This window comes from Vulpes vulpes, chromosome X (assembly GCF_048418805.1).
Source record: "Vulpes vulpes isolate BD-2025 chromosome X, VulVul3, whole genome shotgun sequence".
Classification (NCBI taxonomy): domain Eukaryota; kingdom Metazoa; phylum Chordata; class Mammalia; order Carnivora; family Canidae; genus Vulpes; species Vulpes vulpes.
This window is the reverse complement of record NC_132796.1, coordinates 92107280-92120160: the sequence shown is the minus strand read 5'-3', so window position 1 is coordinate 92120160 and position 12881 is coordinate 92107280. Positions and strand designations below refer to the sequence as shown.

Genomic DNA, 12881 nt, shown 5'->3' with positions numbered 1-12881 from the left:
GGTTTTATAATAAAGTTTACCTAAAGAATAAAATCCAGCTCTCGCAAGTTGCTCCTTGTTAATTGAACATATCCACATCCGAAAAGTAACGATCCGTGCTTCATAATCTGCCATGGCTGGATTTTCTGGAATACTTGTTGAATTTGGGACGTTCCTATCAGTACTCGCAACATCAGATTCACTTCGAATATTAACATTCCGGCCCAGAACAAAGAAGCAATTAGGAAAGTGTCGCCTGTGTTCTGACCATGCATTATCACACGGTTCCCAATTTTTCAGTTTTCCACCACAACAAAAGCACTGCACTTGATCGTCAATACCTGTGTAGTAGAATCCAGCACTAGCTAACTCTCTTGGGGTCAAGTGGACGTAGTCTGGCCAGTTCTGAAATGAGTTTAATCTAGCTTCTTCACTATACATGGCAGGGTTCTCCGGGTATGTGGTGTCTGATATATCTACGACCTGTCCAGTTCTCAAAAGATAATCTGCATGAGTCTCAGATGGTCTGTCTAAAACAAAATGATCTCTGTTTCTCAGATAGTTTTCTACATTATATTGACCATTTTGGATACCTGGATTTGTAGGTTGTGCAGCAGTGTTTTCAAAATAAAAGCCATTGATAAATCTGCAATTTGGGGATACTTTCCTGTGTCTTCCAACTGCTGAGTCTCCATATTGCCATCTATCTATTGATGCATGACAACTAAAGCACCGCACGGTATCTCCTTCACCAGTATACAGAAAACCAGCTCGTGCTAACGTTGATGCTGAAACAGGACTGCTACTTGGAAAATTAGCAAAAGTTTTTAATCTATTAAACTCTTCTACAAATTCTTCATCCTTATTGATGCCTGCAGGTACACAAGTTTTAGCTCCTTCAAAACTGTTAAAAGTCATCTTCTCTTGAAAATAGGACTTGTCCACCTTTTCTGAAAAGAGAACATTACATTAGGAAATTCAAAATCTGAAACACAGGCAATATAATTTTGATATTAGGAGCTAACAAATTACCTGATGACATAAAATTAATTACACAATCTCTTAAAAAAACATTCTAATTCCAAATACTAGAGCTCTGCATTACATGATTCAAGCTTTATAAAGTAAAAACCAGCATTTTTATTTTCTGGAGGAAAGTAATATTCAAGCAGGTAGAATAAAACTGTTCTTTAATTGATTACTTTACATAAATATGGAAACTGTGATACAGAATATATTAAAATTATTAACCATGTAAAATTATTAATTAGGAAAAACAAAAGCATAAATTATGCAGATTATTAAACTCTATGTATAATTGTTATAATAGATCATTATATATTCAAGGCATCAAAGTTCAGTTTTTCAATTTAAAAAAAATGTTCAGAATGTTAATGAATTAATTTTTATTATTTCTTTACTTTTCTGCTTGGCAAAAGGTATTTGAGTTTTACTCACAACACTGGTTCCAATATGAGCATCGAGTGTTTAAGAGCACTTGAGTGTTTCTGATTTTCATGCATATGAAAATGGGACTCCTGTAGTCCATTTTCTGTGGGAAATGGATCTTTTCGGATGTATATATTACTGCCCTCTAGAGGGTAGCTCAGGAAAGATAGTAAGTATGTATAGACCTTAATTGCAGTAAGTTTTGCTATCAACTTCCCATGGTCGAAAAATGATCTGTTCAAATGGAAGAGAAGTACTACTGCAGCCTCATTAAAGTTGCCACATTATAACCGAAATAAAATACTAAAGAAACTGGGTGGGTTATGAGAAGGGTGGCCAGATAATTTATCCTCCAAACCTGGACACTTCGGAAAGTGAAAAATGATGCTACTAATAATTACACTAGGACAACAGGGATAAATCAGGGTTGCCCCAAGCAAACCTGATTCTCCAGAATCTCGCACTATTCCTAATACTGTGCTCAGTATATGTTTGGCAAAAAAGAAAAAAAAAAGAAAAAGAATGGTCATGATAATTCTGCCTCTACTTCATATGTCAATTAATTGATTTCTTGGGAAGAATTAGCAGCCCTGGCATTATGTTGACACAATATGTCTTGGAACATCATTTCAGTGTAATGTTCAACACAAGTCTTGCAGGCTGGCAATAAACTTCAGTCTTTCCTGGTCTTGTCAATTTACAATGGTAGTAATTCATATGTAACGCAAGAGCGGAGATATATCTGCATAGAACAATTTTTGGAAGATAGTCTCCATGACTTTTCATTATTGTTTCCCAGATGTCTGAAAACATTTTGACAGTAGCTTCAAGACCCCTTGTTCAATGAGCATAAGCCGGATGATAATAACCAAGGCTGTCTCACAGGCTGAGATGAAATTTAATAGGGATATTAAACATTACATTCTGACTTTAGAAACCTGTGGCACAACTAAAGGAAAATGGAAACTTGGTTTGGAAAGAAGTCATGTGAAGCCAAAACCTCTAGATTAAAATCTTGGGATTTTAGTTAATTAAAAATTCCATTATGAGGGGTACCTGGCTGGCTCAGTTGGTAGAGCATGAGACTCTTGATCTTGGGGTCTTGAGTTCAAGCCCCGTGTTCAGCACAGAGCTTACTTAAAAAAATTCATGGAGCGCCTGGGTGGCTCAGTCGGTTGAGCATCTGCCTTCAGCTCAGGTCATGATCCCAGGGTCCTGGGATTGAGCCCTGCTTTGGGCTTCCTGCTCTGCTGGGAGTTTGCTTCTTCCTCTGCCCCTTTCTTCCTCCACCCACTGGTGATCTCTCTTAAATAAATAAATAAAAATCTTAAAAAAAAAATTATGAGCCAACATTACATGGCTACTAAAAAAGAAACTTAAAGCAACTCCAGGCTGCATTAATGTCCAGATGTACAAGGCCCAGATCCAATTCAGTTACACATTGAATACTATCTTCAGTACTGAAAACACTTCAGAAAGAACATTAACAAAGCATCCTATCTATAGAGAGCAATCCGGGATGACGAAAATGGTGTCCAATGAGGAACAGGTAGAAGAGCTGAGTGTTTATCTCAAAGGGAAAAAATTGTGGGTAGAGATCTGTAGCTGTAGCAGACAGAATAATTACCTTTAGTTATCTAAAAGGCCATTATATAGAAAAGGGATCCAAATTCAGTGTAGCTTGAGTGAAGCTGAGTCAATGAATATAACTATAGCCAGTGGATTTTAACCCAATACAAGGATGAATAGTTACAACAATCAACAGCAGTGCAGTTGGGGTTGGGGTGCCTTGTAGATTCCTCCCACCATGGGAAGGCACTTGGGCATGAACAAGAAGGCAGGACAAAACAGTTTTTTTAAAAAAGATTTTTAAATTAAATTAAATTAATTTGAGAAAGAGCATGAGCGGAGGAGGGGGGAAAGGTGGAGGGAGAAGCAGACTCCCTGCTGAGCAGGGAACCTGATGCGGGACTCGATCCCAGAACCCTGGGATCATGATCTGAGCTGAAGGTAGACACTTAACCAACTGAGCCACCCAGACGCCCAGGATTTCTTTTTTAAAGATTTTATTTCTTTTTTAAAGATTTTATTTATGAATGAGGGACAGAGAGAGAGACAGAGACAGAGAGAGACAGAGAGACACAGGCAGAAGGAGAAGCAGGCTTCATGCAGGGAGCCCGATGTGGGACTCAATCCCAGGACTCCAGGATCACATCCTGGGCTGAAGGCGACGCTAAACCACTGAGCCATCCAGGTCGCCCCAGGACAAAACATTTCTAAGTCTATAATGACCCTGCAGAATTAATGCTCAATATAATCCAAAACATATGGAAATTACCTTCTCTGAGGTGGTAAGTTTTATTTCTCAGGTGAATCAAAATAGAAGTATAAAATCAAGGATCTATTCTCATTTCACAATAGTGGACATTTTGTATGGTTCAAGTAGTCACCCCATTTCAGATAATATTACATAAAACTCCATCATTCAACAATGGCAGGAGAATCTCTATCTGAAGCTTTCAAGTGGAGACTTCATCTTCCCAGGGGTTATTTCCATGCTAATAGTTTAGATTTCACTGTTTTGAAAAGCAGGTATTTATTCAGAAGCACTCAACTGAACACTACATATACATTATCAGAGTGTGAGCTTTTGTCAAAGGGTGTGAAAGCAGAATTACCACAGAGGTTAAGGGTGAAAGGGAGAAAAATGACAATAGATAGAAACCTTGGGATTGGTGGAAGGCACCAAATGAAAGGCATGAGAGAGAATTCTTTTTAAAAAAGGATTTAAGTGAAATGAAGGTGGGAGAGATGATATTTAGAAAATAACTATACATGGAGCACAGGATTTGTGAATAGAGAAGAAAATGGGGTACAGATATTGGAGAAGGGTGATGAAAAGGCTTTGGATATGAAAAGGTCAAAGTGCAATAAAGTATGCTGAGATAATTTAAGGCTTCTTTGTGAAAGCATACTCGGGTTTTGTATTGGGTAAGCAGAAAGGTAAGAAAGCACACAGAGAAAGATGTCAAAGAAAGCTTTGACATTAAAGGAGCTAGGTAGTCAGTAATCTTGAGGGGAACAGTGGTTGGGAAAAATGGTACTATGGAAGCCAACACTGGCACAGAAAGAATCTGCGAGCAGCCCTACATGTTTATATGAGGGGCATGGAAGATTTCAAAGTAATAAGATGTGTTTCAAATATACGCATACCAAAAAAATACACATACATGTACATATACATAGATACACAGCATACATATGTATTTAGTATAGTCAACTAGGCAAAGATAGCCATGAGCAAGTGCCAAAGATAGACTGATTGCTAATCTAGCGATAATGTAGAAATGTGGGGTGTAAAACATACACATAAAACCCACCTACTGGCATCTGCACACAATACAAAAGCTTCTATTTCTCCCAGGCTTTTATTACTTAAGTTGTCAAATAAACAGAATAAAGGTTATTTTAATGGGGAAAAGGACAGAAGATGTACATTAGACTGCCACTGCATGAAAACATATACTCGTCAATAAGACCTGTAATTTTTTTAAAGTAAACTCTACCCCCAATGTGGGGCTTGAACTCCTGACCCCGAGGTCAAGAACTGCATGCTCCACCAACTGAGCTGGCCAGGCACATCCCCTCTTATTTACTGGAAGGTAATTTTTATTAAATGGATAAATTATTTAGGGTGGCAGGAATACAGGTGATCCTTTTCTCCCAAATGTCTTTTTTTCCTCCAAAATGTCTTTAATATTTTCACTTACAGTCTCTTGGGTTGGAAGTGTCAGCCTGGATCAGGAGACCAGGCCCAGGTCAGGGGCCCAATTATGGGGAGGTAGATGGACTAATAACTGCCCCACCTCAACCTCCTCCACTGGAGCCCTGCAGAGAGGAGGGAGGGAACTGTGCCTCTACCTGCTGCACTGCCAGACCACTCCTTGCTGCCCTGTGGAGTCCTATGGAGCTCAGTGGAGCTGAGTACTGAGATCCAAGCTACCTCTATAGGTGTGTTTGGGGAGCTATGGATTCCTGGGCTGCAGCTGAGAGTGTACATGCGCCCACCTGGCATTCCAGAGAGGAACCCAGCACTCAATGACTGCCTACCAGGGCATCCTGGGGGTGAAGAGCAGGATTCTCACTGGTTTTTGCTAGAAAGAGCAAAATTTGGACATTCTGAGGATTTTTATGGATTACTACATGTTCATAAGATACCCATTGTTGACAATTTATTAGGCTATACAGACTTCTAGGGAGACTTACTTCCTAAAAATAATGATAATTATCACAAAGGTGTTTCAACAGACAACCCATTGCTTATGATTTTATACAAAAGAAGGAAGAAGCAGATAACAGTGTCTTTGGTACAGACATGCTAACAAAGAAGGAAAATGTTTTAGTCAATGCACTGTGTTGTCAACCATAGGAAAAAGCCACATCCAGTCATTGGTATGTCCCGAGACTTTAAACCTGCATCTTCTATTACAGACATGAATATTCTCCCAGAAACGCACCATAGGGTTAGTTTATCTTTACAAACACAGCACTGAAAATTCTCTTGGACTCTATAGCCAGGATGGTTTCAGAAAGCCCAAGGGAGACACCACATGGCTTAGGTAAGTCCCAGGAATCTTTACATCCTGGCTTATTCCAGGAGATCTGGTTCACACACAGGGTTGCCAGATATTAATGATGAAGTTTTATTTTTAAAAAGGTTTTATTTATTTATTTATTGGGAGGGGGGACGAGCAGAGAGGAAGGGCAGAGGGAGAGGGAGAAGCAGGCTCCCCGCTGAGCAGGGAGCCCGAAGTGGGACTCGATCCCAGGACCCTGGGATCATGACCTGAGCCAAAGGCAGACGCTTAACCAACTGAGTCACCCAGACACATGTAATGAAGTTTTAGAAGTTAATGGCATAGAAACTTCAGAAAGAGTTTCAGTCAAGTAATAGACATGATGATTGTAAACAGTTGCAAATCTCATCATCACAGTGAGACCAATAAACCAGAATGTTAGGAAACAGTAGGACTTCCTGTAGCTCTAGCAAATCTACTGATGATAGTTTTCTTGGCTATCCAAAGCAAATTAAACCAAATACTGACCAAAGGATGAAGACAGTGATGAAGATGACATTATTACTGAATATAATAGTATGCTACAAAAAATTCTTAAAGCTATTCTCACTACCAGAAAGGCTGGAATGGTTAACACACATAGAACAAACTAAAGTTTTGAGTCTGGACAAATGGTTTTATTCCTTCTAATGAAGTGAGTTTAAGTAGCAAGTGGCACAAAAAGAACTTGAAACACATGTACCAGATCAAAAACTCTCAGAATATGGAACAACCCTATCATGGAATCCTCATTCGAATGTTTTCTGAATGAAGATGTCACAGGACTTGTAAATATGGCTAGTTGAAGAATTTTAAAAGCCCAGAGTCCATGACCTAGAATAAGCCTGAGAAACAACAGTGTTGCAAGTTTAAAATTTTATCAAAATAAATAGAAACAGAAAATAGATGGATGCCTACAGCTGGCGCAGGAGGGGAATGGGGGAGTAACTGCAATTGGTTACTGAGAGGACTAAATCACTTCTATTGGAAGTGGTTATTTAACCTGTTACAAAGATTCTAGTTAATTTTTCTTTCAACTACATTCTTTAAATTCTAATGTGAAGTCTGATTCCTATCGCTTTTGATACTGAGGACCTCAGTTCTTATATTCTCAATATTATATTTCTTAATGTTCTACCGTTCCTAATCATTACAAATAATTTTCTGAAATTCATTTTTTCCTAACTTCTAAGAAATCAAACCAACTGGCTATCTTTAGGAACTTCATTCCATATTAGGAAGCACTGAAGCTATGTTTCTAAATTACAAAATTCTGTGTTTTTAACATTCACTTTGTTCATCTCATAGCTTAAGTATTTATAAACTAGTTCCAAATAGGCATAATTTGTTATGAAGTTCAGTTAACTGTACTGGCTCTGGTAACAGGAGACTCTCTCAATTCTTCATTCTCTCATTGCAAAGCATTCCTTTTGTTATACATGTTATACATGTCTACATATATGTATGTTAGTGTGCTTTTGAACTCTTAATGTATGCAAGTAGTGTGAATTATTTTGAATACTTACAGATCTTTACACATAGGACAGATTTGTGTACTTTTTTTATACAAAGATTTTGGATCTTCTACAGTAGGATAATAATATTCTAGGATCATTTACTACACTTTGGGAGAAAGTCATGATATTTATTACTGACAAAGGCTATCTATATTATTTTCATTAGATTATTTTTTGCATATCCACTTAGAACAAATAAGAGTAAAGCTGCCAAGTTTCATTCTTTGCCTGACTTCTCTGGTATTTATCATTGTACACTGTGCACAAGCACTACAGTATTCATGTATATAGAAATTAAGAATATTGTGAAGCACATAAATTCCCTATAATTTATGGATAATTCCCCCCCAAAGCTATTTATTAAGTAATTTCTATGCCCAACGTGGGGCTCAAACTCAGGACTCCAGAGTAACATGCTCTTCTGATTGAGCCAGCCAGGCACCCCTATTAATTAATTTTATGGTAGGTATACTATGAGCACCTTCATTTATTTATTTATTTAAAAGATTTATTTCTTTGAGGGGGCGGGGGTGACACAGAGTCTTAAGCAGACTCTTTGCTCAGTGCAGATCCTGATGCAGGCTCAACACCAGGCTGGACCTTACAACCCCGAGTTCACAACCCATTTAACCAACTGTACCACCGAGGCACCCCTAAATATGCCTTTAGAAACTACTGTGTGCTATTACAACAATGGAAGAATCAAATGACTACATTCTGAAGGACATATTCTCTAAATGGCAAAAGAAAAAAATGAAATAAGGTCTGATTAATTTAAAACAAAGAACCTCGGGATCCCTGGGTGGCGCAGCGGTTTGGCGCCTGCCTTTGGCCCAGGGCGCGATCCTGGAGACCCGGGATCGAATCCCACGTCGGGCTCCCGGTGCATGGAGCCTGCTTCTCCCTCTGCCTGTGTCTCTGCCTCTCTCTCTCTCTCTGTGACTATCATAAATAAATAAAAATTAAAAAAAATAAATAAAACAAAGAACCTCTAATGTTAAAGCAGTAGAAAAAATCCCATGCAGAGAAGTATTCTTCTGTGAGATTTAATATCAGAACACTATTCAGAAATGTATTTAAGTATGGTCCTAGCATCCTGGGATACAGCCCTGTGACGGGCTCCCTGCTCAGCGAGGAGCCTGCTTCTTCCTCTCCCTGCCCCCCACTCACGCTCTCTTTTTCTCTCTTAAATAAATAAATGTAAGTAAGCAGTTTCATATGTGTGCCACAGTGATGAAACTCTGCAAATTAATACAAATTTATACCCCAGAATGATTACTCTTTGTGCCACCATTATATATTATACACAATTGGCTGATGACCCAAGTTGTGCTAGAACAAGATTTAATAATTTCTGCATGCATGTTTGTATGTGTGTATATACGTAGTACATTGCTAGAATGAAAGTCTTTTTGGCAAGGACTGTGTCTTATCACATCTGTATTCCCAATGCCAAAGGCAATGCATGACATGCAGTAGTGCTTAATAAATGTTGGGTAAAAGAACACATGCTGAACCACCTCCATTAGGTTACTGTTGTTGTTATGCCACATCCCACCCACTGTCTCCCCTGGACATTTGAGATCACCATAAGCACTAAAAATTGTTAATACATGCCTAGGAGGGGCAGCCCAGGTGGCTCAGTGGTTTAGCGCCACCTTCGGTCCAGGGCGGGATCCTGGAGACCTGGGATTGGGTCCTGCGTCGGGCTCCCTGCATGGAGCCTGCTTCTCCCTCTGCCTGTGTCTCTGCCTCTCTCTGTATCTCTAATGAATAAATAAAATCTTTTTAAAAAAAAATATATGCCTAGGAAATATGAACAATACAGGAAACACATACACACTATGCAAACAGTGTAATTCTTCAGTGATAAAACTTATCCTAAAATCACATTTTAGAAGAACCTGGCTGGCTTAGTAGAAGCATCTTAATCTTGATCTCGGGGTGATGAGTTCGAGCCCCACCTCTGGTATAGAGATTACTTAAATAAAAACTTTTTTAAAATCACATTTCAAAAATATTACAGGATTCATAAAATTTTTCATAGTAACAATAAAAATTTTTATGTGTTCACCATAAAACACCATCATAATTTCAAATTTATTTCATTAGTCACCTTCTCTCCCTACAGAAGATCCCGCTCAGAGATCTTTTAAAATAAGGAACATTCTCACTGACCCAAAGGAGGCCAATCCCTCTTTTTAATTACCTTTAAGTATCAGCCAGTTAGTTCCCTGTTTAGAAATAGCATTTTGATTTACAAAACTGTAGTATCTATGTAAATTTATCATAATATTAAGAAGCTTAACTTCTAAAAATGATATGCCCTGAACAAAAAGGGTATATCATTTTTAAAGTTAAGTCTTTATGCTATATTTACATAAAAATTCAAATTTTGTTCAAATTTTTTGTTTATACTAGTGGGGTTATTCAAACCATGAAGCATATTTTAATTTAATTTTTTTTATTTTTTATTTTATTTATGATAGCCACACAGAGAGAGAGAGAGAGGCAGAGACACACACAGGCAGAGGGAGAAGCAGGCTCCATGCACCGGGAGCCCGACGTGGGATTCGATCCCGGGTCTCCAGGATCGCGCCCTGGGCCAAAGGCAGGCGCCAAACCGCTGCGCCACCCAGGGATCCCCTTTAATTTAATTTTTAATTAAGTAATCTCTACACCCAATGTGGGGCTTGAACTCACGACCCTGGGATCAAGAGTCACATGCTCTTCTGACTGAGCCAGCCAGGTACTCCTCTTTTAACTTTAAATTAAATGGTCAACAAAACATTTTTGAGGCTAATTATATTCAATCAAATCAAAAGTTTATTCCCTAAAACCAAGCACTCTTAGAGCCATTCAAATAATTAAACGGCATTAATGAGCCCTTAGTTCATAAGCTCAGTCAATAACATAAACTTATGAACACTGCTATATATATAATATATGCTTGATCATGAAACCTGCTTCTGTAAACACCTGCAAGGGCAGACTGAGACTCAACAAAGAGAGTATCAATTACATGTTCTATACTTGATTTATAAAATCATAGTAATACTTAAATTTTGAGCACATATCTCCAGTCTTTGCCTAATTATTTATAATAATTAACTCCACAGGTACAGTTATTCAGAATGGACACACAGTAAGGTATTCCCTCATCTTTTAACAAATTATGCAGCTGTGTTCCCCAAAAGAATGTTTTGCATGAGGAATATACAGGTCTGGGGCTCAATAATTCACTGAAGGTAATAAAAAGGTTCAAGATCACTATTACTATTACTCCCTCTTTAATTTCATTGGAAACTGTTCAGAACTTAAGCAACTTAAGAGCTTGCTAATCAGTAGCCTTTGATTAAAAAATAAACCATCTACAGTCCAAACTGTAGATCCATGACATAATTAATACTACTTATACTTATTTAGAGCCTAGATCAAAACCTTTGCTAAAATCAGGGCAGGAAAAAAAATCTCAAGATGTATATACAAACAAATGTTTTCCTTTTTATTTTTTTAAAGATTTTATTAATTTATTTGAGGGGGGGGGAAGCACAGGCAGGGGGAAAGGCAGAGGGAGGGAAAGAGAGGAGTACACTCCCTCCTGAGAGTGGAGAGGGGAAGTGGGCCCCATCCCAGGACCCAGATATCATGACCTGATCCCAAGGCAGATGCTTAACCGACTGAGCCCCAAATGTTTCCCTTTTTAAGAGAAGAATTAAAAAAAAATCTTACTACCCAGGCTGTGTCCTTTAGTCTATTTATTCTTTCAGAACCTTTTCTATGTGCATGTGCACATGCACATTATAAATATTTCTAGAGGGGATTTATTAAACATGGTATTTTATAACTTGCTTTTTTCCATTTAATAATATATCATAAACGCACCTTCCCACATCAATCTTTATCAAGATCAGAACATTTTTTTAAATGGAGGACTAGAACATGACTATACAAATATATCATAACCTCACATATTTCTGGACACTAATTTTAGATGTATATTTTTAAAAAGAGAGAAACACACATGATCAAACAATTCAAGAAGTCACCTCATTCATGCCACCTTGTACCTTAAACCTCTGGTTTAAGTTTCTACCTTCCCCTTAACTGCCTAAAGGAATTTAGATAGAGAGCCTGGTCCAGGAAGAGAACCAACATCAGAAATAACTACAAAGATATGGACTTGGTGTGCTTACGCCAACCAGGGGAAGCTCTGCAGGGCCTAGAGATCAAATTCCTCTCTGTGTCCCACTGTCTCTGTATGGCCTGGCAAACATTTGTTTATCAAACATTTGCTCTTCCCATCTTCTCATAAATGGTATTCCTCAGACACCTACCACCCTTCTCCTTAGCTCAGGATGACAAATAAGCCTCAACCACCTGACTGCCTGTGGCTCTCACATTCTTACATTGTGTGTATGTACTTAGGTAAATTTGTTTTTCCCCTGTTAATCTGTCTTATATCAATTTACCAGCCAAAGAATCCAAAAGAGTAGAGTAAAAAGGTTTTCTCCCCAACAGTTGGTGAGCCAGGCAGGAGCAACTTTACTGGCTGATCACTGCCTGCTCCAGGACTACTGGAGCTGAGATAATCTTGGTACACCTCTGATAGGCCTTGGCAGAAGGTAAGAATTCTTACCATGTCCATCTTCTGGATCTCTGCCTGAAGGGTCCAGCAGAAATGAGTGGTGAGAGTCCTTTTTTTTCTTTTCTAAATTTAGATTAGCAGGAAAAAATATTTGTGAAACTAATTCCTTAGATATAACACCTCTGGTAAAGATCTGAGTACTTGATTTTTTTTTAAAGTACTCTTGATTTTTATTGATCCTTGTCCTCCCAGGGACGGTTACTCTTTCTGTCTCTGTTGTGTTGTCATAAAAAGGAAGACCATAGCGTAGAACACAGGCATAGGCTCTATGAGCCTGCTGTTCAAGCCAGCCTCACTGATTGGTGAGTTCATGGTTCTCACCAGACTGGTGTCCGTTTAGACAAACTTTGCTGTGGGTTAATGAACACATGAGGTAAAGGCTGTTGCTAAGAAACATCTCGGAAGCCAAAGCCACAAGATTGTAAGGCATGGGTCAAGCATTTAAGTGCTATTAGAGCACTGGCCACCTAATCCAAAGACCCCTGTATTAGAATAAGTTGGTCACAGAACAAGTTAGATATATACTAGGTCACCTGCCAAACTCAAAAAAATTTCCATGCAAGTTCCTCTGTAAACCATCACATGATCCCCACCCAATGGCATATCCCTCTTAGGTATTAGTCTGGCTCCAAGAGACCCAAGGCTTAGCTCAAGCTGTTAACATCCATATAC

The 12881-nt window shown here is 38.5% G+C and overlaps 1 protein-coding gene and 1 pseudogene across 9 annotated transcripts in view; one reads left to right on the top strand and one right to left on the bottom strand.

Moving 5' to 3' along the window:
- The window catches only part of XIAP (X-linked inhibitor of apoptosis), a 53754-nt gene that overhangs the window by 22031 nt on the left and 18842 nt on the right, over nt 1-12881 (bottom strand). For 6 of the 9 annotated variants that reach the window (XM_026017891.2, XM_026017888.2, XM_072744537.1 and 3 more), the window contains one exon: nt 21-929. In XM_026017891.2, the coding sequence (XP_025873676.1) occupies nt 21-897 (877 nt within the window). In that variant the 5' untranslated portion in view covers nt 898-929. Of the gene's footprint in view, nt 1-20; nt 930-8349; nt 8370-9178; nt 9328-12881 lie in introns of those variants that run through there. The other 3 variants (XM_072744536.1, XM_072744533.1, XM_072744538.1) reach the window with 2 other exon arrangements.
- On the top strand, nt 2948-6812 carry LOC112934449 (partitioning defective 6 homolog beta-like; annotated as a pseudogene).